Source organism: Natrix helvetica (assembly GCF_964273705.1).
Source record: "Natrix helvetica genome assembly, chromosome: 2".
NCBI classification, from domain to species: domain Eukaryota; kingdom Metazoa; phylum Chordata; class Lepidosauria; order Squamata; family Natricidae; genus Natrix; species Natrix helvetica.
Window position 1 is genome coordinate 119,765,315 of NC_138552.1, and position 23,053 is coordinate 119,788,367.

The 23,053-nt window shown below is 47.0% G+C and overlaps 1 protein-coding gene across 1 annotated transcript in view; it reads right to left on the bottom strand.

Annotated features, from left to right (window-relative positions):
* MCM3AP (minichromosome maintenance complex component 3 associated protein) overlaps positions 1–23,053 on the bottom strand; it is a 146,491-nt gene that overhangs the window by 49,411 nt on the left and 74,027 nt on the right. Inside the window, exons 17-20 of the mRNA XM_081944009.1 lie at positions 20,036–20,188; positions 17,321–17,518; positions 11,225–11,293; positions 10,413–10,547 (exon numbers count right to left, since the gene is read on the bottom strand). Of these exons, the coding sequence (XP_081800135.1) occupies positions 10,413–10,547; positions 11,225–11,293; positions 17,321–17,518; positions 20,036–20,188 (555 nt within the window). The remainder of the gene's footprint in view (positions 1–10,412; positions 10,548–11,224; positions 11,294–17,320; positions 17,519–20,035; positions 20,189–23,053) is intronic.

A 23,053-nucleotide genomic window follows, 5' to 3' on the forward strand; every position in this document is an offset into this window, starting at 1 on the left:
TAATCTCCTCTGGTACCTTTGGCAGATCTGACTTTTCCAAATACTGTAATATTCCTTCCTTTGTATAGTCTCGGTTTTCTTTATATAATTGATCATAAAACTCTTGGATAATCTTTTTCTTTTCCTCTAGTTGGTAGCAGATCTCGCCTTTTTCATCTTGTAGTTTCTTGATCCAGTTCTCTTGTTTTTGCTTCCTCAACCTATAGGATAGCCATCGCCCCGGTTTATTTGCATTCTCAAAGAAGTTTTGTTTTGCTTTTTTTATAAATTGTGCCAATTTTGCTTTTTCAAATATAGCCAATTCATGTTTAATCAGTTCCATATTTCCTTTTATACTTCTGTCCTGCAGTTTCTTTTGCAGTTCACTCTCTAAATTTCTATACCTTTCTTTCAGCTCTCTTATTTTTAGATTCTCGGTTTTTTTCTTCCTGGCTGTAGCTGATATTGTGACCCCTCTTATAAATGCCTTAGTCGTATCCCATAGGTTCTTTATGGATGTGTCTCCTGGTCCGTTTTCTTTGAAGAAGAATCTTAATTCTTGGTTGACTCTTTTAATATATTCCTGGTCTTTTAGAATTGACCTATTGAGTAACCAACGATAACTGCCCTTTTGTTTTTTCCAAATAATCCTCATGGGATTGTGGTCAGCTCATAGATTGGGTTCTATATCTATCTCCTTCACTTCTGAGATTAGCTCCATCGGCAGCCAGACCATGTCTATCCTTGACCAGGATTCGTGTCTATTCGAGTAGAAGGTATATTGCTTACCCTCTGGACATCTTTCTCGCCATACATCAAACAAATTACGTTCTTCAGCCATTTGGAAGAATGACCTTGGCAATGTTCTCCTAGCTCCTTTTCTCTTCTTTCCACTTTTATAGTCCCGTTTCGGGTCAACTATAGCATTGAAATCACCCAGTAAACAAACATTTTCGCTTCCCATCTCTCGAATAATGCTATGTAGTCTATGATAGAAATTTTCTTGGCCTTCATTAGGTGCATATATTACAACCAGTGACACCTTTTTTTGGTTTAACATTATTTCCACGATTAGTATTCTCCCTTCCTCATGATAAATTAGTTTAGTCTGAATTGTGTCTTTGACATATAGTGCTATTCCTCTTTTCTTTTGGTCAGCCAGTGCCGCGTAAAGTTTACCCAATCTAGGACATTCTAAAATCTGGATCTGTCTTTTAGTCATACATTGCAATTGCAATACTCTTGCATTGCAATTATATCGTAGTTCAAATGTTTTAATTTATTAAATATTGTTTTCCTCTTCTGGGGTGAGTTTAGACCATTAATATTCAATGATTGGATCTTCATTTCTCCCGACATACTTCTATGTGTATTTGGGTCATGTGCTTCCTGTTGCCCTTATTTCTCTCACTTCCTTTGGTTCTTCCCCTTTTTCGTCTAGAACGAGTTCTTTCTCCTTTCGTATCTCCACTGGTTCCTTTTCTCTTCTTATCTGTACCCTGGATCCTCGTCTCCTTGCTCCCGCCTGTTCTCCTCCGTCTTTCTCCTCCTCCTGTCCAACTAGGGTATTGTAAAAGTTTTCCGCTTGTTCTATTGTGTCTATTCTAAATCTTCTATCTCTCCAGGTTATCAGTACACCCTCCGGCATCAGCCATCTAAAGTTAATTTCAAATTTGTTCAGGACAGATGTTAAAAATTGGTAGGGCCTTCTTAATTCTCTGATTCTCCTCGATACCTGTTTTAGAACTGTTAGTTGTCGTTGGTTGTAAATTATCGGGTCGTCTCTAGTTCTATTCAGCACCTCGTCACGTATTGATTTTTTAACAAACTTTACATGAACTTCTCTTGGTAGATTATTCTTTTTTGCGTAATTTGTCTGTATTCGATACGTCTCATCGATCTCACTTGCCATCTCATCCTTTTCTATACCCAAAGCCTTTGCCATTAGGTCTGCCATCGTGTCTGGTAAATCCTCGCCTTTTTCTTCCTTTACGTTCTGGAACCGTAGGAATTGGGCTGCTTTCTCCAATTCTAACGCGAGGACCGTTAACTCAAGTTCCTTGTTTGCCTGGATCAGCCTAGCACTCAGCTGCTCCATTTTTTCATCCTCCTTTTCCAACCTTCCTTCTATTACATTTATTCTTTGTTCGTGTTTATCGATCTGTTCCTGGAACTTCTCAAATTTATCGTCCATCTTCTGCATTCTCTCCTTTAATTCTACTGTATCACTCCTTATTTCTTTAATATCCTTTTTAAGTTCTTCGTGATTTTTAGCCATTGCCTCTTGCATGGACTGTAGCATCATCTGCAATTCCTTAGTTGAGTTGGATCTTTCTCTCTGAGGCATATCCTCCGAAGATCTTTGGTTCGAGGGACTGGCAGCTGCTAAGAATGGCTGGGATGCTGGCTTCCTCCCCGTGCCAATTTTCGTAAAATTTGTACTACTTGTCATTTTTTGGAGGAATTGGATCCCTACTTTAATTTTTCCCCAGAACTCCCACTTACAAAGTTCCCTCGTGACTTTCTCCAGTCCCCCTTCTTCTTTCTTTCTTTCTTTCTTTCTTTCTTTCTTTCTTTCTTTTTCTTTCTTTCTTTCTTCCTTCCTTCCTTCCTCCCTCCTACCTTCCTTCCTTCTTCTTTCCTTCCTTCCTGCCTGCCTGCCTGCCTGCCTACCTTCCTACCTTCCTTCTCTTCCCTCTCTTCTTCCCTCTACCTCTACTCAAATATCAATTTTAAATAGTGATAGGGGGTAGTAAACTCTATATATCGATTAGTTCGTGTGTTATATTGGAACAGCTGTCATAGGATAGTGGGACAGTGTGAGAGACATCGATTAATCACTGTATATATCTATGCGTGTATGTCACATTTATAATACTCCTAACTTTCTATTAATCTAATAATCTATTTTAATAACTTAATAAAATCTAAGGGTAGAATGCATATAGTTATTACTTATATTATCCTAGATTAATCAGTACTAGTGCTAATAATATCGAAAGAAGTTAGGGTTAGTAATCTTACAACAATAACAATAGCAAAAACAGTATATTCCTTTGATGGTAATATTATCACATTAATTCCTAGGTTTTAAGTTCAACCTTAGATGCGTCCCTCCTGTGTTGGATAATTATATGCAAATGTTCTGAGATCCCCTGCTCCAATAGATCTTCTTTCTCTCTCTCCAGATAGTAGTATCCAAAGGTTGTCCAGAGAATATAGTCAGCAAAAATCCTGTTTTCTCTTAGGGTATTAAGAGGGGGGGGATTCCAGATTTCGCCAGTAGATGTCGCTCTTCCACTTGTCCAGACGCTGACCAACTGCAATCACTCCACCTATATATGTTGCTAAAATATATTTTTCCCTTTGAGCCTTCCAGACTTGTATAATTAACTCAAAACCCCCTGAAAGTATCTGTATAGTCGGAGTTATTTACAGCCGGCTTTGTTATGTTAACAGATTAGGTTTAGGTTCAGCTTATCAGACAGTTCAGAGAGTAGAAAGATAAAGTCTCCATTTTTCACTCAGCATATTACTTCTCGCCACTGTGATAAAGGAGGGAAAGCAGCCCCCCCCCACTTCTTCTTGGAGCCCTTAATCTCTTGAGCTGTTTTGGGATAGAATTACCTTCTCCAAGATCCGGAAGCTGTTAGGTCACTCGCAACTCCGACAGCTCTCTGTAATAAATTCTCGCTTGCTTTGAACTCTTGTCAGCATTTTGGGATGGCCATTACTGTTGCCCTCTTCCACGTCCGGGGATATGAAGGAGATTTCAAGCACAGACCATGGATTGCCGTCCTATGGTCATGTCAAACCAACCTTCTCTCTTCAGTCTTCCCTTCAGGAAGGCTTGGCTTATCAAAATCTTTCCAGCAAACCTCCTCCGGACATTAGATTTGGCTGCTACTAACAGAGCTCTCTGTCCGAGCAGCCATTCATGCTGGCAGCAAGTCCCGCCCCCCTTGGCGGAGCCTTTGAAGCTACCGTGGAGCTGTAGCTGTCAGAGAGAAAACGGCGAGCTGCAAAAGACAGAGGCCTCCAAGTTCTCCTTGTGGGCTTGTCTCTTGGTAGAAATTGCCACCTGTTAAGCCTTGTAAGGCTGCTCCCAACCGTTGGCGCCCTCCCTCCCCAAGGGCAAGGGCGCAAAGCCACGAAGCTCCCCTCCCCTGCCTTCCTGAATCCAATTGAAGGCTGGGGAATTTTTTGAGAAATTTAAACCGAATTATAGAATTTGATTTGGTAGTCCAAAATTGGAGGAGAGAGTTGAAAGCACAGCCAGTCCAAGAGAACTGAGAACTGAGTCTAAAAAGCTAGGAGGAGCTTCCTCAGGAGCTATGACGTTACACTTTGTAGACTCAGTCCTATTGGATACTGACAGAGTTAACCCATGCATGGATGCTATCTCCACCAACTTTGGCAAAGCCCAGAATCAAAGATAAGCTCACTGGGATATCTTCACCTACAGCAATACTAAGCTACCTTTAATGCTGTTGAAGTTTATTTATATAAAATTGATAGCACTCTTAGCCTACAAACTATCCAAAGATAGCCGTCTGCATTGGCTAGTGACATTGATACTACCTCTAAGTTATAATCCTCTGTTCCCTGTTCTGCATTTATAAATCATGAACTGTGTTCAAAAGCTAGCCTGCAAACTATAAACATGCAAAAGGCTATCCCCTCCAGGGCATAATGATTTTGTCTTAGAAAATGTATCTAGATTTAATCTAAAAATATGCAGAAAATACTTTCAAGACTCTTGCTCCAAAAATTATCTGCTCCTGCCTCCCTAATTTAGGAGCAAATAACCTGAAGAGTTTATTCAAGATTTATCAGGAGTACAGTCCTCAGAATCCCTCCCAAAGGTAACGTTCAATGTGACAGCATTAGGATAATAATATATGGGAGGAAAATAATATTATCATTAATTGAACTTAATTTTCATTGAATGCAAATATAAATTAAATATTATTTACTTTTTAAATATTATTTACTTTTTAAATAGGAACGTTGGTTGTTACCTGAACGCTAGTTTTTTGTGTGGATGTGAGAGGGACTACGCATGGGTATCAACACAGCCTGATTGGTCCAGAGACTGAGGGAATTTCTTAGCCACAGCTCCTCCTTTCCTTTGGTTCCCAGTTTTTCATAAGTCCACCTGAAAGGCATAACAAGACAACCAGGCCATCCCCAGCCCTTCACCTAATCACTACATCTTGCTAGGGGGGGATGTAGCCCCTCCCACATCCACACAGAAAATTAATGTTCAGGTAAGGACCAACATTCCTATTTACTGTGTGTGATGTAGGAGAAGCTATGCATGGGACGTACCCAAGCTGTCGTCCCTAGGGAGGGAGTCTAGGACGTAGAAGCTGGGGTGGCTATCACCTGTTAGAGAACCCTGTCACCAAAGGAAGCCTCAGCGGACGCGAAGGCATCCAGCCGATAATGGTGAATAAAGGGCAACGGGTGGACCATGTGGCTGCCCTGCAAATGTCCTCGAACAGAGCCCTGGTTGACCATGCTGTCGTGGTCGCCGTGCTCCATGTGGAATGGGCCATAATCCCTGGGGGAGGGGCCTGACCTGAGACGTCGTAGGCCGTGACAATGGCCTGCCGAATCCACCTCCCGATGGTGGAAGGAGTAACCCTAGCTCCCATGGTGGCCGGTAGGAACGACACAAACAAAGCCTCAGACCTGCAAGTCGAGGCCATGAAATGGAGGTATATCCTAAGGGCCCTTCAAACATCCAACCTGTGCCACAAGCGTTCCCTATCGTGAGAGAGGGCAGGACAGAAATTCAGGAGAACCACTTCCTGCGCCCTGTGGAAAGGGGTGTTCCCCTTAGGGATGAAGGCTGGGACCAACCTGAGGACCACCCAGTCCTGATGGAACACACAGAGGACACCCCTGGATGACAACACCCCCAGCTCCGAAATGCATCTGACTGATGTTATTGCCACTAGGAACAAGACCTTTAAGGTCAGGAGCCGAGGGTGGACCATCCTCAAGGGCTCGAAGGGTGACCCTGTCAGAGCCCGAAGAACTAAAGGCAGATCCCAGGAGGGGAACCTATGTATCATGGACGGGCAAAGATTTGCTGCCCCCTGAAGGAACCGCTTGACCGTTGGGAATTGAGAAGAGGGAGAAGGCCCTCCCCGGCGATCACCGTGGACAGTGCTACCACCTGTCGACGGAGGGTGCTATGAGACAACCCCCTGTCCAACCCTTCCTGCAGAAAGTCCAGGACCTGAGGGGGGGGGATGCAGAAGCCGCCAAAATGTTTGCGGAGGCGCACCACCTCATGAACGCCGCCCACGTAGAATCGTAGATTCTAGTGGTCAACGGACGCCTCAATGCTTCAATGGTCGCAATGAACATCGATGGGAGATTGGCGCTTCTTAGGAGGTTCCGCTCAAGTGCCAGGCAGTTAGGTGGAGCCACTGAGGCTCCGGATGGACTAGGACCCCCTGGCACAAAAGAGCTCCTCCTGAGGAATGCTCCACGGGGGTGAGATGGACATCTGGACCAGATCTGCGGTCTGGAACAATGGCACGGCTGCCAATTACCTGTGCCTGGGAGCCTATGACCTGCGCATCCTTGACAGCGCGGCCACCGTTGGTACAGGATGAGCGCCCATTGAAGAGGCCTGGCATGCAGACCTGCCCACGGTACGATGCCAATACAAGAAACCATCTTGCCCAGGAGCCGGGACAGGTCCAAGATGGAAACAGACCTTCTTGCACGCACCTGCTGAACCAATGTCCGGAGGCTCGATTGACGCTCCGGAGAAAGGAGGACCTGTCCTGTCACAGAGTCTATGATCGTTCCGAGATGAAGAATTCTTGTTGATGGGAACAGATTACTTTTTGCGAAGTTCACGGAAAACCCCAACGCTTGCAATGTCCGGCTAGTGAGCTGTAGATCACACCGTGCCTGTGAGGGGGACTGGGCCTGAACTAGGACATCATCGAGGTAGCATTGGAGTATCACCGGAATAGACCGCAGGTGAGCCGCCAATGCCGCCAGGACCTTTGTGAAGGTGCGCGGGGCCGAAGCAGCCTGAACACGAGAGCCCTGTACTGAAAGTGGCTTCCTCACTGGGAAAACCTGAAATATCTGCGGTGATGGGGAAGAATCTGTATGTGCAAAATAAGCCTCTGTGAGGTCCACTGACGCTAAGTGATCCCCCTACCTGATCCCCTGCAAAATTGACTTCAGGGATGCCATCTTGAAGCACCTGTAAACCACTTAAGAGTTCAGTCTCTTGAAGTCGAGGATTGCCCTCCACCCAAAACTCTTCGGAACAATAAAAAGGTTGGAATAAAACCCCAACCCCTGCTCCGCCAGCGGAACTGGCTCTATCACCTGGATCTCCAGGAGATGGTGAATGGCAAGATCCATCCAGCAACGCCAATCCGAATCCCTTGATGGGGGAAAGGTCCTGAAGAAGTTCAGGGGAGAGGAGAGAAATTCTACCCTCAGACCGTCCTTCACCATGGACAGGACCCAGGCATCCGAAGTGATCTCGGCCCACTGACCCGCAAAGAGAGCCAGGCGGCCACCTATGAGAAGACTCGGTTTCGACTCATTTCCCTTTGCGAAAGGAATTGAAATCCCCACCAACCCCCTGCGAAGGGGCCGCTTGGCCTGGCTCTGAAACCGGTTCCTGTCCTGGTAATAATGGCGAGGGTTCTGCCTATCTGACCTGGGCATGAAGTACCTCTGGCTCTGATAGTCTGGCTCGGGCGCCCTATAAGAGGGCTGTCGGTAATACAGGGCCAAATGAGATTCCGTCCGTTTAGCGGTGGAGGGCAGCACCTTCTTCTTATCCTTATTCTCTATCAGGATCGGATCTAGGGCCTCCCTGAACAAGGAGGAGCCCAAGTAAGGCACCACTGTCAAAATCAATTTGTTCTTATTGTCCACCTGCCAATTCCGTAGCCAGAGGAGGCGCCAGGCACTGACAGAAGGGGACAGAGCTCAAGACGCATACTTGACCGAGACATCAGCAGAGAACTGGGTTGCGGACATGATTTTGGTAATATCCTGAAGAAGGCATTCATCAGTCACCGGAATATGATCCCGCAACTGGTGCAGCCATAAGACCGTAGCGCGGTTAAAATAGGACGCCACAGCTGCTGACTTAGCCCACTTGGCCCACACAGTCGGAAATTCTTATGTAAGGTAAGTTCTGCCTGCATATCCTAAGGTTTAAGCTTATTAGCAGCGTCACCCAACACTATGGTCGAGGAGGTAGCCAATGCTGCCACCGGCATATCCACAGAAGGGACCTGGAGAGCCTGTGCAAAAGTCTGATCAATATTATAGAAACGACGGTTGTTGCTCCCTGGATTGGGAAATGCCGAAGGTCGCACCCACTGCTTCTTCACAATCTCCAGAAAAAGAGGAGGTGCTGGAACCTCCTCATCGGACAATGTAGCTGAAAACATGGCCTGATCTGGGTCCTGTGGCTGAGCCCCAGGGGTGTTCCACCCCAATTTAGTGGTGGCCCTAGCCTTGTGCAGGAGCATTTTGAAATGCGAAGGAACAAACAGGCCCGGGAAGGGTCAGGAGGAAGAGCCTCCTCATCCTCAGAGAAATCCACCTCACGCTGGGCCTCCTCTCCCATCACAGACCATTCGTTGACCACGGAGGGGAGGCGGGCCCTAGAAGCCTCCCTGGGAGAGGCCCCCTGACCTGCAATCTTTCACGAGGTTCCCTGTGGCCTAGGGAGTGGGCCCCTTGAAGCTTTAACCAAGAGGCTATGCCCTTAGAAATGGCCTCCTGATGCTTTCAGGAAGAAGCTCCAGATCTTCCACATCCTCTTCTGATGGTCCATGTCCATGTTGCCTCAACAGAGGTCAAAGTAGGGGGAGGGAGATAATCCTGGAAGTGCCCTCAAGAGGGACTTCTCTAGGAGATGGAGGGGGAAAGGTGAGACCTCCTGCCTATGGTGCCTGGAAGCCCTAGCAGGAGACCCAATAGAAGAAGAAGGGCTGAAGCCTCTGACTGGTGATCTCGATGAAATGGGCTGGGGCCCCTGACATGCTGTTCCTGCTGTCTGCTGGAAATCCCTCGAGTAGTTGCCCTAGAAGGGCATTGGGCAGCCAGTTTGGAGGTTGCTGGCCTGGTCCGGGGCCTGGGGTCGCTCTCCTCCACCCCCGCGTCCTTTTCCGGTGATCCTGGCCCAGTCTCAGCCCTGGCAGCCACCGTCATACTCACGGTTTGGCGCCGCTACTTCCACCACTGCAAACCCTCAGGTGCTGTGGCTCCGGAAGCTTCGGCTGCTCTCGGCGTCAAAAAACGGCTCTCCCGGGCCTGATTAGTGGCTGCAATACAGGGGAGCCACTCCGGCAAGCGGCATCACTCCCAAGACAGCCGCTGCCTCGTGGTGCTCTCCGGGCTCCCAAAATGGCTGCCGCCACTCAAGTCGTGCTGATGCGATCACAGCACGCCTCATGCCACCAAAACACCACTGAGCCTCACACCGGATCAGCTGCTCCCGGAAGGCTGCAAATCGGAGCCTGCCACCCCCAAAATACCAGGGACCGGGCAGGGTCCACGTGGCCAGTGGGGTGGAGAATAACGTCGAGCTGGCTCTCCACCCCCTCTAGGCGGCAAACGAACAAATGGCTCCTTCAAAGGTCAGCAGCCCACAATTTAGATTTTAGAGCAGCCAATTAATCCAAATACAAATTTAATTAGAAATTTTTCCCAAGTAGGAGACAAACAATCACAGTCTGCTTGGACCAAAGACTGAAGGAAAACTGGGAGCCAAAGGGAAGGAGGAGGTGTGGCTAAGAAATTCCCTTAGTCTCTGGACCAATCAGGCTGTGTTGATACCCATGTGTAGCCCCTCCCACATCACACACAGGAAAACTACCCCTTAGATTCAAAGGTGAAATGAAGACATGAAAAATTGGAGGTTTACTGCTGGGCAAGCCATCCCTATGGAGGACAGCCAGTATAATACTTCTTTCTGTTCTTTAACCATGAGTTTGGAAGACAGGAGGCAATAATGAGAATTAGCCTCCAAATATTAAAGATTTTTCTCCTGACACGAAAACAATTGGTAAGGCAAGGGAAAAAAGCACATGTACTTGCTTCCTGCAGCAAATAAAAAAGCTGTCCTTTGGTGATAGAGAACTCTGAAGAATTGAAAATGTGGCAAATGGGCCAAACAAGTGAGAAATTAGTAAGCAGTTGAAAGAAATAGCAAAAGAGGTTTTAAAAGCAGAACAAACATTGTTCTAGAAGACTGAAATTATGAACAATGTACTTAGGAGCTGAAACTCTTCTTTAGACAACAGCATATTATTACTAACAAGATATGAGTGGGAATAGGATCAACAATATCCTATTCAACCTGAGAACTGCACAAGCAACACACTAACTCTGACTCTCTTGCACTGTCTCAATTCAAGCAGTACCTGCTAGGATCTTCAGCAGGACAGTCATCATAACTTGGCAACACCAGCAGTGCTTTCCAAAAGATCTTTTCTTGTTGCATAGGAATATTTTCAGCAATTAATGATGGTAGATCTAGTGGACTCCAAGCTGTATCTCTGAGACACACAACATAATATTAAAATATGTAACCATATTCAATGTAGATTGTATTTCCTTAAAGAGTGTTTCAAGAAAAATAGATTACTTTAAAACAAGGCCATTTAAAATTATTTACTTTAATAAATAAGAACAATAAAAATAAATATCTTGAAAATTTGTTTCCAGAACAAGCCTCTGTATTTAATTTAATAGTTGCTACAAGAATCATCTTAATGGTTTATTAAACAATGATTAAAACATACTAGTTTATAAATTGATTTTTTCCCTAAAAATATACTCCAAAGCATTAGGGCATGTAAAAATCCATTCTTAAAAAAATCTTGTTAAAAAGGACTTTTGTAGGTCATGTACTAGATGAAACATCATGCATATAATTAGCAGTTGTCTAAATGCATTTTAAAACTCATTGTACAGAGAGAAAACTGAGAAGTTCATGGGTCAGGGCAGTCATTTTTTTTACTTTTTCCCTGCATCTTGCCCAGGACTCCACTTCTGGTGACATATGTAACAGAAGGATCTCTTCTCTGTTCAAGTGTCACAAAACCTATTTCTTTTTGGTTCAAAATATATTATTCTTAAATCTCTCATGACTTTAGTTACATTACAATGATTGACGGTAATCTCAAAGCTTTCAGTCTTTGTTCTAAAATAATGTAATTAAAATCCAACATACTGTAATAATTGCTGATAAAAATGCTGTACTTTCATTTGGTATATGGTCTTGTTCCGTATCCATTGAAACCTGAAAATAAACACCAATATATGAATCACTTGTCTATATCAATCAGCAAACATTTCTCATTCATACCTAGCCAACAGCTGGTGCTCTTTGATTTGTCAAATTTATAAGAACCTGCATCTAACATTCAACTAAACTCAAGAATAGTTTCCTATTTCCTGATATGATGCAACTACAAATTGCTATAATGCTGTTATTTATGCTGTGAACAAATCCAATATATCTAAAAAAAATATCTGCTAATTGTCAAAACATTACAGATGTAGATATAAATTAGAACTAATTATTTGCTATGCAAAGAACATCTATCAGTTTAAAAAGTCCCCCTGTAATATTTTCTTTGATAGAATAACATAGCTGTACAGTATTTTATTTTTATTTTATGCTGACTGAGTACCAACTCTGACCATACCCAGGCCTTTTAAGACATTTTAAAAAACGGTAGGACTGAATACAAATGTAAACAACATTAAAATCTCATATTTGGGGACAAGTAATAGTAAAAACAAATCAATTCATTTCAAGGACACCTCTCTCATGATTGATTTACCACAATTATGTACAGATAATCCTCAACTTACTATCACAATTGTTAAGTGAGACATCATGTGATTGCCCAAGTGACTACATCAATCAATAACTGCAATCTCATCACTCTTGGTTGTGGTTGCAAGTGACCATGCAGGTTGTTAAGTCCCAGGTAAGAGCAATGGGTATCTCAGGTATTGTGCACCTCCCAGAACTTTGGGCTGAGGCACTCTGGGCTCCTTGCCTTATTGTGCTGATTCTCCACTCTTTGCTTGGCTTTTGTCTCCCTTTTGTCTCTGTCGCGTTTGAGGAGAGCTTCGGGGAGATGATTGTCCTTCTTGGGGCTTGCTTGGGGCTTGCAGGGGTACCCTATTCCATCGTTGGTTCCAGGTCCAGCTATGAGAACTTCCTGGGACCTCGGGGGATACCCTTGAGCTGCGATGTCCTGCCTTATAGCCGGAACATCGTGAGTGAAATGGGGCGGTGAAAGGAGAATGGAGAGCGTCGGTCGTCTGCCGGCGTGGGTGTGGTCAGCAGCTGCGGCGGGACGCCCGACGGGACGCCCAGCCTGGGGTCTCTGCAGCCGGCGCAGGTATGGTCAGCGGTGGCGGCAGGACGCCCGGTCTGGGGTCTCTACAGCTGCCGCTCCCCACGCCGTGGTGTTATCCTGGTTGTTAGCCCGGTTGCTCCCCCCCCCTCCTTGCTTGTGAACATGATAAATTAGATCAGCGGGGAGCGGCTGAGGCAGCTGGCATGGATACTAACGCTAGTGGAAGATGGCTTCAGGAGCTGGCGTGGGCGTGGCTGGAGTGGGGGGGGTCCTTCATTGTGCCCCCCCTGGTATTACTGCCGTTGCCTGGGCCACCGTACTGTGCCAATTGGCCATTTGACCCCCTCCTCCTGTGATATTGACTGGGTCAATGGAGTGCGGCCCTGGCGATGGATGTGAGTGCGGCTGGCGTGGGCGGAGCTTAGCTGTTGGAGTCGGAGTAGCAGCAGCAGCCGATGCCGCCGCTGTCCTCATGCTGCCATCACTGGCCGCTTTACCACCTCGCAAGCTAGCATCTGCTGCGATTTTGGACAGCTGGCCGTTACCCTTACATATTGTCCCCAACACCGACAATTTTATGATGGACATAAGCTTCCTGCTACCACCTTGAACACTGCCAGCTGCCCCCCCGTGGACATGTCATCTCCTCATTCCATCTCCCCATGATGTCATCCCGTTTGGTTGATGCCACATTCTCCTCTATGCTATACTGCATCAGAACTTTATTCCCTCCGGGAACTCCCCCTTTCCCGGGAATGGCCTTCTGACCTATCAAGACAGATTCCTTAATGACAGATCTTTGGATCCCGAGAGGTGGCATGTGAAGAAGAGACTTCTTAAGGGTTTTTTACAGGGGCTTTTAAACCATATTTTAAGAGGTGGGTTGGTTCGGATGGCTCAGACAGGCTTGGGGGGGAGTCTGCCAGGGCCCAGGCCAGCGCTAACTAATGGGCGCGGGTTGGGAGGGCTAGGAAGGGTTGGGATTCCGGGGGAGACATTAAGCCATTCCATTGGGGGTTTACCATCTCTACTGTTTGTGGGAGAGGCAGATATGGTGGGAGCCGAGGGCCAAATGATGTTCGGAGGACGCGGGTTTGCTGTTTAAGAGCGATCGCGCGTTCCAACCCTCATCGCCCTTCTCGCACCCCCGGGTGCCCGGGATTACAGGACCCTTGTCTCCAGCTGGTGTCGCTTAATGCCAGGTCTGTGGTACATAAGGCTCCCCTCATTTACGACCTCATACAAGAGGGTAGAGCGGACCTGGTGTGCATTACGGAGACCTGGTTGGGCCATGAAGGGGGTGTGCCCCTTAGCGAACTATGCCCACCAGGCTTCTGGGCGTTTCACCAGCCGAGAGCCCAGGGCAGGGGCGGGGAGGGTAGCAGTGGTTATTAGGGAAAGTCTCAGACCTCAGGAGGTCACTGTGCCTCAGATAGGCGGGTGAGAGTCCCTCTTTGTGAAGTGGGGCCTTGGAGCTCAGGTGGGCCTTTTTGTTACGTATCTGTCTCCCTGCTACGTTTCATCGGCCCTGCCGGAGCTGCTGAATGTGTTAGCTGGATTGGTGGTTGATTTCCCCAGGCTTATGGTCCTGGGGGATTTCAATCTGCCTTCCATTGGCGAGACATCCGAGTCAGCTCGGGACTTCATGGCTTCCATGACAGCTATGGACCTAACTCAGTTAATTCAAGACCCCACCCATAATGGGGGACACACGCTCGACCTGATTTTTGTCTCTGGGCAGTGGATGAATAATCTGGATTTAGGGGATATTTCTATTCAACCCTTGTCATGGTCTGATCATTTCCTCATCAGGCTTGACTTCCATACCGCTACCCTTCGCCGCAGGGAGGCGGAACCGACCAGATGGTTCCGCCCCAGGCACCTGATGGACCCCGAAAGGTTCCTGATGGAGCTTGGGACTTTTCCTGAATCCCTTGCTCACAACTCGACCGAAGCCCTAGTGGAAGCCTGGGATAGGGCGGCCCCTGGGGCCTTGGATCGCGTTGTGCCTTTGCGCCTCTGACCCGGTGTCGATCCCGGGTGGCTCCCTGGTTTACCGAGGAGCTCCGGGAGATGAAGCGCCGGAAAAGACGCCTAGAGAGTGGCTGGAGGGCCAGCCGGTCCGAATCTGATCGAACACTAGTAAGAATTCATATTAAATCCTACTTAGTGGCGATGGAAGCAGCAAAACGGCAATATTTTTCCGCTCTTATCGCGTCCGCAGATAACCGCCCAGCTGCCCTGTTCAGGGTGACCCGCTCCTTACTTAACCAAGGAACTGGGGAAGACCCCTTGCAGGGCAGGGCTGAAGAATTTGTTCAGTATCTGCAGGATAAAATCGCTCAGATCCGGACAGGCTTGGACTCTGACTGGGTAGATTTGGGCGAGCCGACGGGGATGAATCTTGAGGAGACAATCTGGGATGAATTTGACCGTGACCCCCGAGGGAATGGACAGGATTATGGAGAGATTCAGTGCTGCCACTTGTGTGCTGGACCCATGTCCCTCGTGGTTAGTTTCGGCTTCCTGGGAGGTGACACGAGGCTGGCTCCAGGTGATTACCAACGCTTCATTGAGAGAGGGGTTCTTTCCCACCGCCTTGAAGGAGGCGGTGGTGAGGCCCCTCCTTAAGAAGCCTTCCCTGGACCTAGCTTCTTTAGCCAACTACCGTCCGGTCTCCAACCTTCGCTTTGTAGCGAAGGCTGTCGAGAGTGTGGTAGCACGTCAGCTTCCCAAGTACCTGGATGAAGCTGTCTACCTGGATCCATTTCAGTCGGGTTTCAGGCCCGGGTACAGCACGGAGATGGCATTAGTCGCGTTGGTCGATGATCTCTGGTGGGCCCGGGACAGGGGCTGCTCCTCTGTCCTGGTCATATTAGACCTCTCGGCGGCTTTCGATACCATCGACCATGGTATCCTACTGCGACGACTGGGGGGTTGGGAGTGGGGGGCACCGTTTTACGGTGGTTCTCCTCCTACCTATCGGATCGGTCACAGTTTGTGTTGACTGGAGGGCAGAGATCGACCCCCAGGCGCGTCACTTGTGGGGTGCCCTAGAGGTCGGTTCTCTCACCCCTACTGTTCAACATATATATGAAACCGCTGGGCGAGATCATCCGGGGTTTTGGGGTACGGTATCATCAATATGCTGATGATACCCAACTTTTCATCTCTACCCCAAACGATGCCCTCGACGTGATGTCCCGATGACTGGAGGCTGTGTGGATCTGGATGGGGAGGAACAGGCTCAGGCTCAATCCCTCCAAGACTAAGTGGCTGTGTTTTCCGTCATCCCGATTTGTGCATCTTGTTCCATCTTTGATGATAGGGGGAGAAATTTTAGCCCCCTCAGAGAAGGCTCACAATCTGGGAGTCCTCCTGGATACGCGGCTTAGTTTAGAGGAACATCTGACGGCCGTGACCAGGGGGGCCTTTTACCAGGTTCGCCTGGTACGTCAGTTGCGCCCCTTCCTGGATTGGGATGCTCTGTGCACAGTCACTCATGCCCTCGTCCTTTCTCGCCTGGACTACTGCAACGCTCTCTACATGGGGCTGCCCTTGAAGAGCACCCGGAGGCTTCAGCTGGTCCAAAATGCGGCCGCGCGGGTTGTCATGGGGGTACCTAGGTGCTCCCATGTTACACCCCTTTTAGGTGGCCTGCACTGGTTACCGGTTGTCTTCCGGGTGCGATTCAATGTACTAATTATGACCTTTAAAGCGCTCCATGGCTTAGGCCCAGGGTACCTGCGAGACCACCTACTGCCACCAATAGCCTCCCACCGTCCAGTACGATCCCACAGAGTTGGCCTCCTCAGGGTGCCGTCAGCCAGACAGTGTCGGCTGGTGACCCCCAGGGGGAGAGCCTTCTCTGTGGGAGCGCCTTCCCTCTGGAATGAGCTGCCCCCGGAGCTTCGCATAATCCCTGACCCCCAGTCCTTCCGACACGCCCTAAAAAGTTGGCTTTTCCAGCAAGCCGGCCTGGCCTGTTAATTTTATTTAATTTTTAAAATGTGAGTGTTATATAAATTGGGTTTGTTTTTTGGACTGTTTCTAATTTCCTTTTAACTTTTGTACTATGTGTTTTTTAATGCTGTACGCCGCCCTGAGTCCTTGGGAGAAGGGCGGCATATAAATCTAATAAATCCAAATCCAAATCTAGGTTAAGGAGTAGCTCATTCCCCTCCCCAGCCCCTTATTTGGAGTCTTATACTCCAAAAAATACGGTATCACTCTGAGACCTCCTTAAAAGTTACAGAAAGTGCAACTGAAGAATGAGGAGAAATGTATAGGGAAAGGATATTGGAAGAATAGCAGAGGAAATATCCTGCTCCTCCCATCTCAAACCACAGGTCTCCCCAGACAGGCTGCCCTATAAATGACACATTGTTGGTTTGGATCTCAAAGCGTTTACACAAGCAGCAAGAAAAATGCTTGATGTAGATGCATCAGAAATGACTGGCCCTAATTCTCTGCAGCATATATCCTCCAATATAGAAAGACAAGGGAAGTGATCAGAGAAAAAAAATGTGCCGATTCCTCAGGATAACATACAAAGCATTGTGAGAAGTGGGAGTGGGAATGATGTTGTATCATTTGCATGATAGCAATAGCAGTAGCACTTATTATATACCGCTTTATAGTACTTTACAACCCTCTAAGCAGTTTAAAGAGTCAGCCTATTGCCCCCAACAATCTGGGTCCTCATTTTATTCAATTCGCAAAAGGATGGAAAGCTGAGTCAATGTTGAGCCTGGTGAGATTTGAACTGCCAAATTGCAGGCAGCCGGCAGTCAGCAGAAGTAGCCTGTAGTACTGCACTCTAACCACTGTGCCACCACAGCTCATGATAACACCATGTTGGACATATCATCATCCTGATACCACCATAGCATGGGGAGGAAAGAGGTAACTGCTACATGCTGGTCTTTCATGTATATGGAGACAGTACTTACTGCAGGCAGGCGGTACCAAGAGTCCCGGCATGTCCCAAGTTCACAATTCTTTTAATTAGATGCTCCCTGGCAATTGGACACTCTGCAGAGGGTGAAAGGGCTTTCAATTTATCTTTTGGGTCTACATAACATGGTGCTGCTGGGAACGCTCTCATCTGTCGTTTCAATTTCTTTCGGGCCAAAACAGCTTCTTTCCACCTTCAAGAGAATGTACAAGTAAGGTTCATTGACTGCCAAAATACACAACTTGCTAGAACTATCCTTTCAATTGTATTTTATCTGCTTGATACCAGATTACAACCAGTTTTAGTGGAGAAGCAAATGTTTTCTGCCCTAAGAGAAGGAAGAAAAGGCTATACAGCTCGCTCTATAGAACATAGCAATTATATGTACTCTTCATTCAATTGCTCACTTGCCTTATAGTTTAAAAAAGAGAAGTGATATGTGTCTGTCTTTCTTTCTTTTTTTGAAATATATTTTTATTATTTTTACATTTAAAACAATGCAGTACCACAGAGTCGAAGTGACCATACATTCACATTATACACCATTAGTCTCAACCATTAACTATTAGCCTACTTAGTGCATTATCTATCCTTCTGTCCAATCACACACATATATACAGTTTGTTCCAGTCTTGTCACCTTGTCTTATACCAATCATAAAATCTGTTCCAGATTTCAAAATATTCTGATTCCCCTTTATTTTTAAGTTCAGGAGTGAGCCTATCTGATTCCGCATAGGCCAACACTTTTCTGATTATATCTAGCTCTGATGGTGTATTTTTTTTTTCCAATACTGCGCAAAAGTAATGCATGCCGCAGTTAGTACATGTATAATTAGATAGAGTACATTTTTCTTAAACCCCTCCGGTATTATGCCTAGAAGAAAAATTTCTGGTTTAAACAATATTTGGTCTCCCACCATTTGTTCCAACCATGATTGAATCATTTTCCAATATCTTTTGGCCTCATTGCATGTCCACCACATATGATAAAAAGTGCCTGGTGTTTTTTTACATTTCCAACAATTTGCGGCCAGATTTTTAAAAATTTTGGAGAGCCGTGCTGGGGGGAGATGCCGTCTGTAGAACATCTTATAAAGATTTTCTTTATACGCCATAGCCAATGTTAGTTTCTGATTAAGTATCCAAAGTTTTTCCCACTTAACCAATTCCACATTATAACCAAAAATGTTCGCCCAGGTGACCATAGTTTCTTTGACATGTTCTTCCTCGAGTTTATATTCCAATAAAAATCTATACAGCACTTTGAGTAACTTGTTTTCTGTCTCTATCAAAAGTTTATCTAACACTGTGTAATCTTTAGCAATACCTTCCATCTTCCTGTCCTGTGCAAACCTTGATTGTATCTGTAAATAAGACCACCATTCTACTTGTACCCCTTGTGATGCCAATTCTAATCTAGTTTTAATCTCCCCCTGTCTGTTCAATAACTCTTTATATGTAACAATATTTTCCATATTAATTAAATTTGGGTGTATATATGCTTCCATCATAGATAGCCAAATGGGTGTTTCGGTATAGTGGTTGTGTTTAATTTTGCTCCATATTAATAGTAGGGACTGTCTGATATAATGTCTACTGAAATATTTATGTGCAGATCCTTTTTCATACCACAGGAAGACATGCCATACTGCTTGGAGGTTATGACCTTCCAATTTGAGTAATCTTTTATTTCTCAACATTATCCATTCTTTTAACCATGTTAGGGTGGCTGCAATATAATAAAGTTCCCAATATGGTACTCCAAATCCTCCTTTTTCCTTAGTATCTTGCATGGCTTTGAGTTTTATTCTTGGTTTTCTTCCCTGCCAAATAAATTTCGAAACCAATTGATTCAAATCCTTAAGAAAACCTTTTTCTAATTTAATTGGAATATTCTGAAATAGGAAAAGAAATTTTGGTAGTGCATTCATTTTTATGACTGCGATCCTACCCATCAGGGACAATTGTAGGTTTTTCCACCTTTCTAGGTCTTTCTTAGTTTTGTTGGTCAGATTAGTATAGTTGTCTTCTTTGATGAACGCACACCTCACAGATAAGTGTACACCTATTTCACTTTTTTAACAATTTGGATACCCAATTTCTTCATTAACTCCTCTTTCAATTTGGATGTCATATTTTTAACCAGCATTTTAGTCTTTGTCATATTTATCTTTAAACCTGCTACTTTCCATTCAAGCAGCCATTTGTCCTGGCAGCTAGCCCCCAATATGTGTCTTTCTTGTTGCCTTCCTATTTTAGTCACCTTAAAGAGTCACCTGCATGAGATGGACAGCTATAGAGAGAGAATGAATGCTTTTTTCTCTCCAACCAGACTGCATATAGTTTCATCTTTGGATTTAGCCCCAATCCCATTTAAAAGTTTATCTTGGATGGACTTGTTAGGCAAAAGTAAGAGTAGCTAATTTTACCAGCATTGCCACTATAAATTCAGAGCAGACCAGGCAAACACATTATGATATGTAAACTATAAATGACAATTAGAAATCACAGGAGAATTTGCAAGAGAAGTACTTCAATGATTTAAAACTTAAGAGACAAGTTTTGTGGTGTAATTATGTAAAATAAAATTGCAAGAATAATGAAAAGATTTTACACATCTTACCCTAAGCTTACTAGTGGAAGAAATGTGATACAAGTAAGAGAAAAATTAAGCTTCTTAAGAGCCAACTTTAATATACTTGACATACCTTTGTAAGTATTTGCAAAAGCACTGAAGTTCTTGCAGGGTCTCCTTAGAATTTTGGAAAATTTCATTCTCCAAAAATGCGTCCACCATTTCAGCACAGATTTCCTGTGAACACCGGACGATGCGTGCCTTTTGATCTATCTCCACAGCACACCTAAGATATAATAAATTAATTTAACAGATATCTCAAGATAGATTATAGCACTTCTGGCTTTCTGTCATACAACAGATGATTAGAATGTCAGTTGGTCTTACCTGAACTGCATGTCTCGAGGGTGGTGTGGGAGCAATCACTGAATGGTATTGTTACAGCCCAATTGCCTGGAGACTGAGGTAAATCTGAGGACACTCTCTCTGTTTCTCCTTGTGACTCCCCAGATTAACTGATGGTTTGGAAGAAGACAACCTGGAAGGGAAGAGATAGAGAAACACCAGCAGCTTCCCTTCCTGGAACCTGGATGTTTTGTGTTGTCCACTCAGGCCCGGCGCTGGCGCCTTAAGGGCGGGAAGTAACTGCTCCCAAAGCACCCTCGAGACATGCAGTTCAGGTAGGACCAACACAGTCTCCAAGGTGGGGTGTGAGAGGAGTCACTGAACGGGACATACCAAAGCTAGATGTCCATTGGAGGGATCACTGGGCCTGAGTAGACCGAGTGTCCGGGGTCCTCTGAAGGAGCCTCCTCCCGAAGGATGCTTCGGCCGAGGCGTAGATATCTAGCCAGTAGTGCCTGATGAAGGGTGAAGGGGAGGACCAGGCGGCAGCCCTGCAGATGTCCTCGATGGAGGACCAGGCAGCAGCCCTGCAGATGTCCACTTAGGGAAGTCAGCCTTCAATTCCTCACACTCAAGGTGATCTACCTTGTGGCGATCACCTCAGCCAGACGGGTGTCCGAGCTTAACGCTCTGTCCTCTAGGGCTGACCTCTGTACCTTTCACAATAACAGAGTTACCCTCAGGCTTGACCCGGGCCGCTAAAGCGGCCATGCTCCTAGTGGAATGCACTGTGATGCCCTGTGGAACAGGAAGCCCTCGGGCTCGTAAGCCTTGGAAATGGCTAACCTAATCCACCTATTGATGGTGGTAGGGGAGACCTTGGCGCCCCTGGAAGCGGGATGGAAGGAGACAAAGAGGGCCTCTGATCGTCTGAAGGGGGCTGTGCGCTTGAGATAGATGTGCAGAGCCCTTCTTACGTCTAGGCGGTGCCAGGACTTCTCCCTCTCGGAGGAGGGGTGAGGACAGAAGTCCGGGAGGATAACCTCCTGCCTCCTGTGGAAGGGGGAATTGACCTTGGGCATAAAGGCCGGGTCAAGCCTGAGGATAACTCTGTTGTTGTGAAAGGTGCAGAGGTCAGCCCTAGAGGACAGAGCGTTAAGCTCAGACACCCGTCTGGCTGAGATGATTGCCACAAGGAAGATCACCTTGAATGTGAGGAATTGAAGGCTGACCTCCCTAAGTGGTTCAAAGGGCGGCTCCAGGAGAGCCTGGAGGACCGTGGGTAGGTCCCAGGAGGGGAACCTGTGGACCACCAGAGGCCGGAGGTTGCCGCCCCTTTGAGGAATCTTTTAATGACTGGGACCTGGGACAGGGGCTGGGAGCCCTCCCACTGGAGTATAGTTGCTAGAGCAGATACCTGTCTGCGTAGGGTGTTGTGAGCCAAACCTTTATCCAGCCCTTCTTGGAGGAAGCCCAGTACCTGAGGGACAGAAGCTGTCGAAGGTTCTACCTGCTTGGTCTGGCACCAGGTGGCGGAGGCCGTCCATGTCGCATTGTAAATGCGGGTGATGGATCTCCTCCTGGAAGCCTCAGTAGTGGAGATAACTTTAGAGGAGATCTGAGCCAGCCTCAATTGCTCCCGCTCAAGCGCCAAGCGGTCAGATTGAGCTACTCCGGGTCTGGGTGGATCAGACTCCCCTGGCACAGCTCCAGTTCACCCTGTGGAATCTGCCAAGGAGACTGGACCGACAGCTCCACCAGGTCCGCGAACCAGGTCCACCGTGGCCAGTGAGGGCTACTAGGATGATCTCTGCCCTCTCTACCACTAGCTTCCGCACGACTCCGGGAATGAGGGGGAGGGGAGGTGTACAGAAGGCCTGCCGGCCATCTGCAGCGGGGGGAATCGATGTCCACTGTCCCCCGGGTTGGGAACCGAGATATGAAGCTCGGAACCTGAGAGTTCGACGGAGAGGCGAAGAGATCCACTGTCGGATGGCCGAAGCTCTGGCAGATCTGTGCGAAAATGCTGGGATGAGGTTGCCACTCCCCGTAGTCTACCGTCTCCCTGCTGAGCCATTCCGCCTGTTGGTTTTCTACTCCGGAGATGTGCTCCGCTCTGATCGATAGGAGGTTCCGCTCTGCCCAGCACCCCAGGCGCTTTGCCTCGTCTCGTAGGGCCACGGAGTGTGTGCCTCCCTGCTTGTTGACGTGGACCTTTGCTGCTACGTTGTCCATCAGGACCAAGACGTGATTCCCAGTGACCGTCTGTTTGAACCAGCGGAGGGGTAGGTGGATTGCCCTGAGCTCCAGCCAGTTGATGTTCTTCTGCAGCTCCATCGGTGTCCACCGGCCCTGGGCCAACTGGGACTGCAAGTGAGCCCCCCATCCGAACAGGCTTGCATCCGTGGTGAGGACCAGCCTGTCCGGCTCCCTGAAAAGAGACCCCTTGGCCAGGGACGGGGACCTCCACCAGCGAAGGGAGAGCAGTACCTGAGGGGTCACTAGGACCTAGAAGCTTGCGTCGGGTGTCCCACTCCTCTGGTGGGGGAGGAGGAACCACTGCAGGTCCCTGGCGTGAAGCCGAGCCCAGGGGACGATCCCAATGCAGGATATGAACTTCCCAAGGAGCCTGGAGAGAAGAGCTACAGGAACAGATCGAAGCCTGCGAATCTCCTGAACCAACTCCACGATGCTGTCCCTGCGCTCCTGAGATAGAAAAACCCTGCCCTCCACTGAATCAATGATGGTACCCAGGTGTTGGAGCCTAGTGAAGGGAGCCAGGTGGCTCTTCTCAAAATTAATCGAG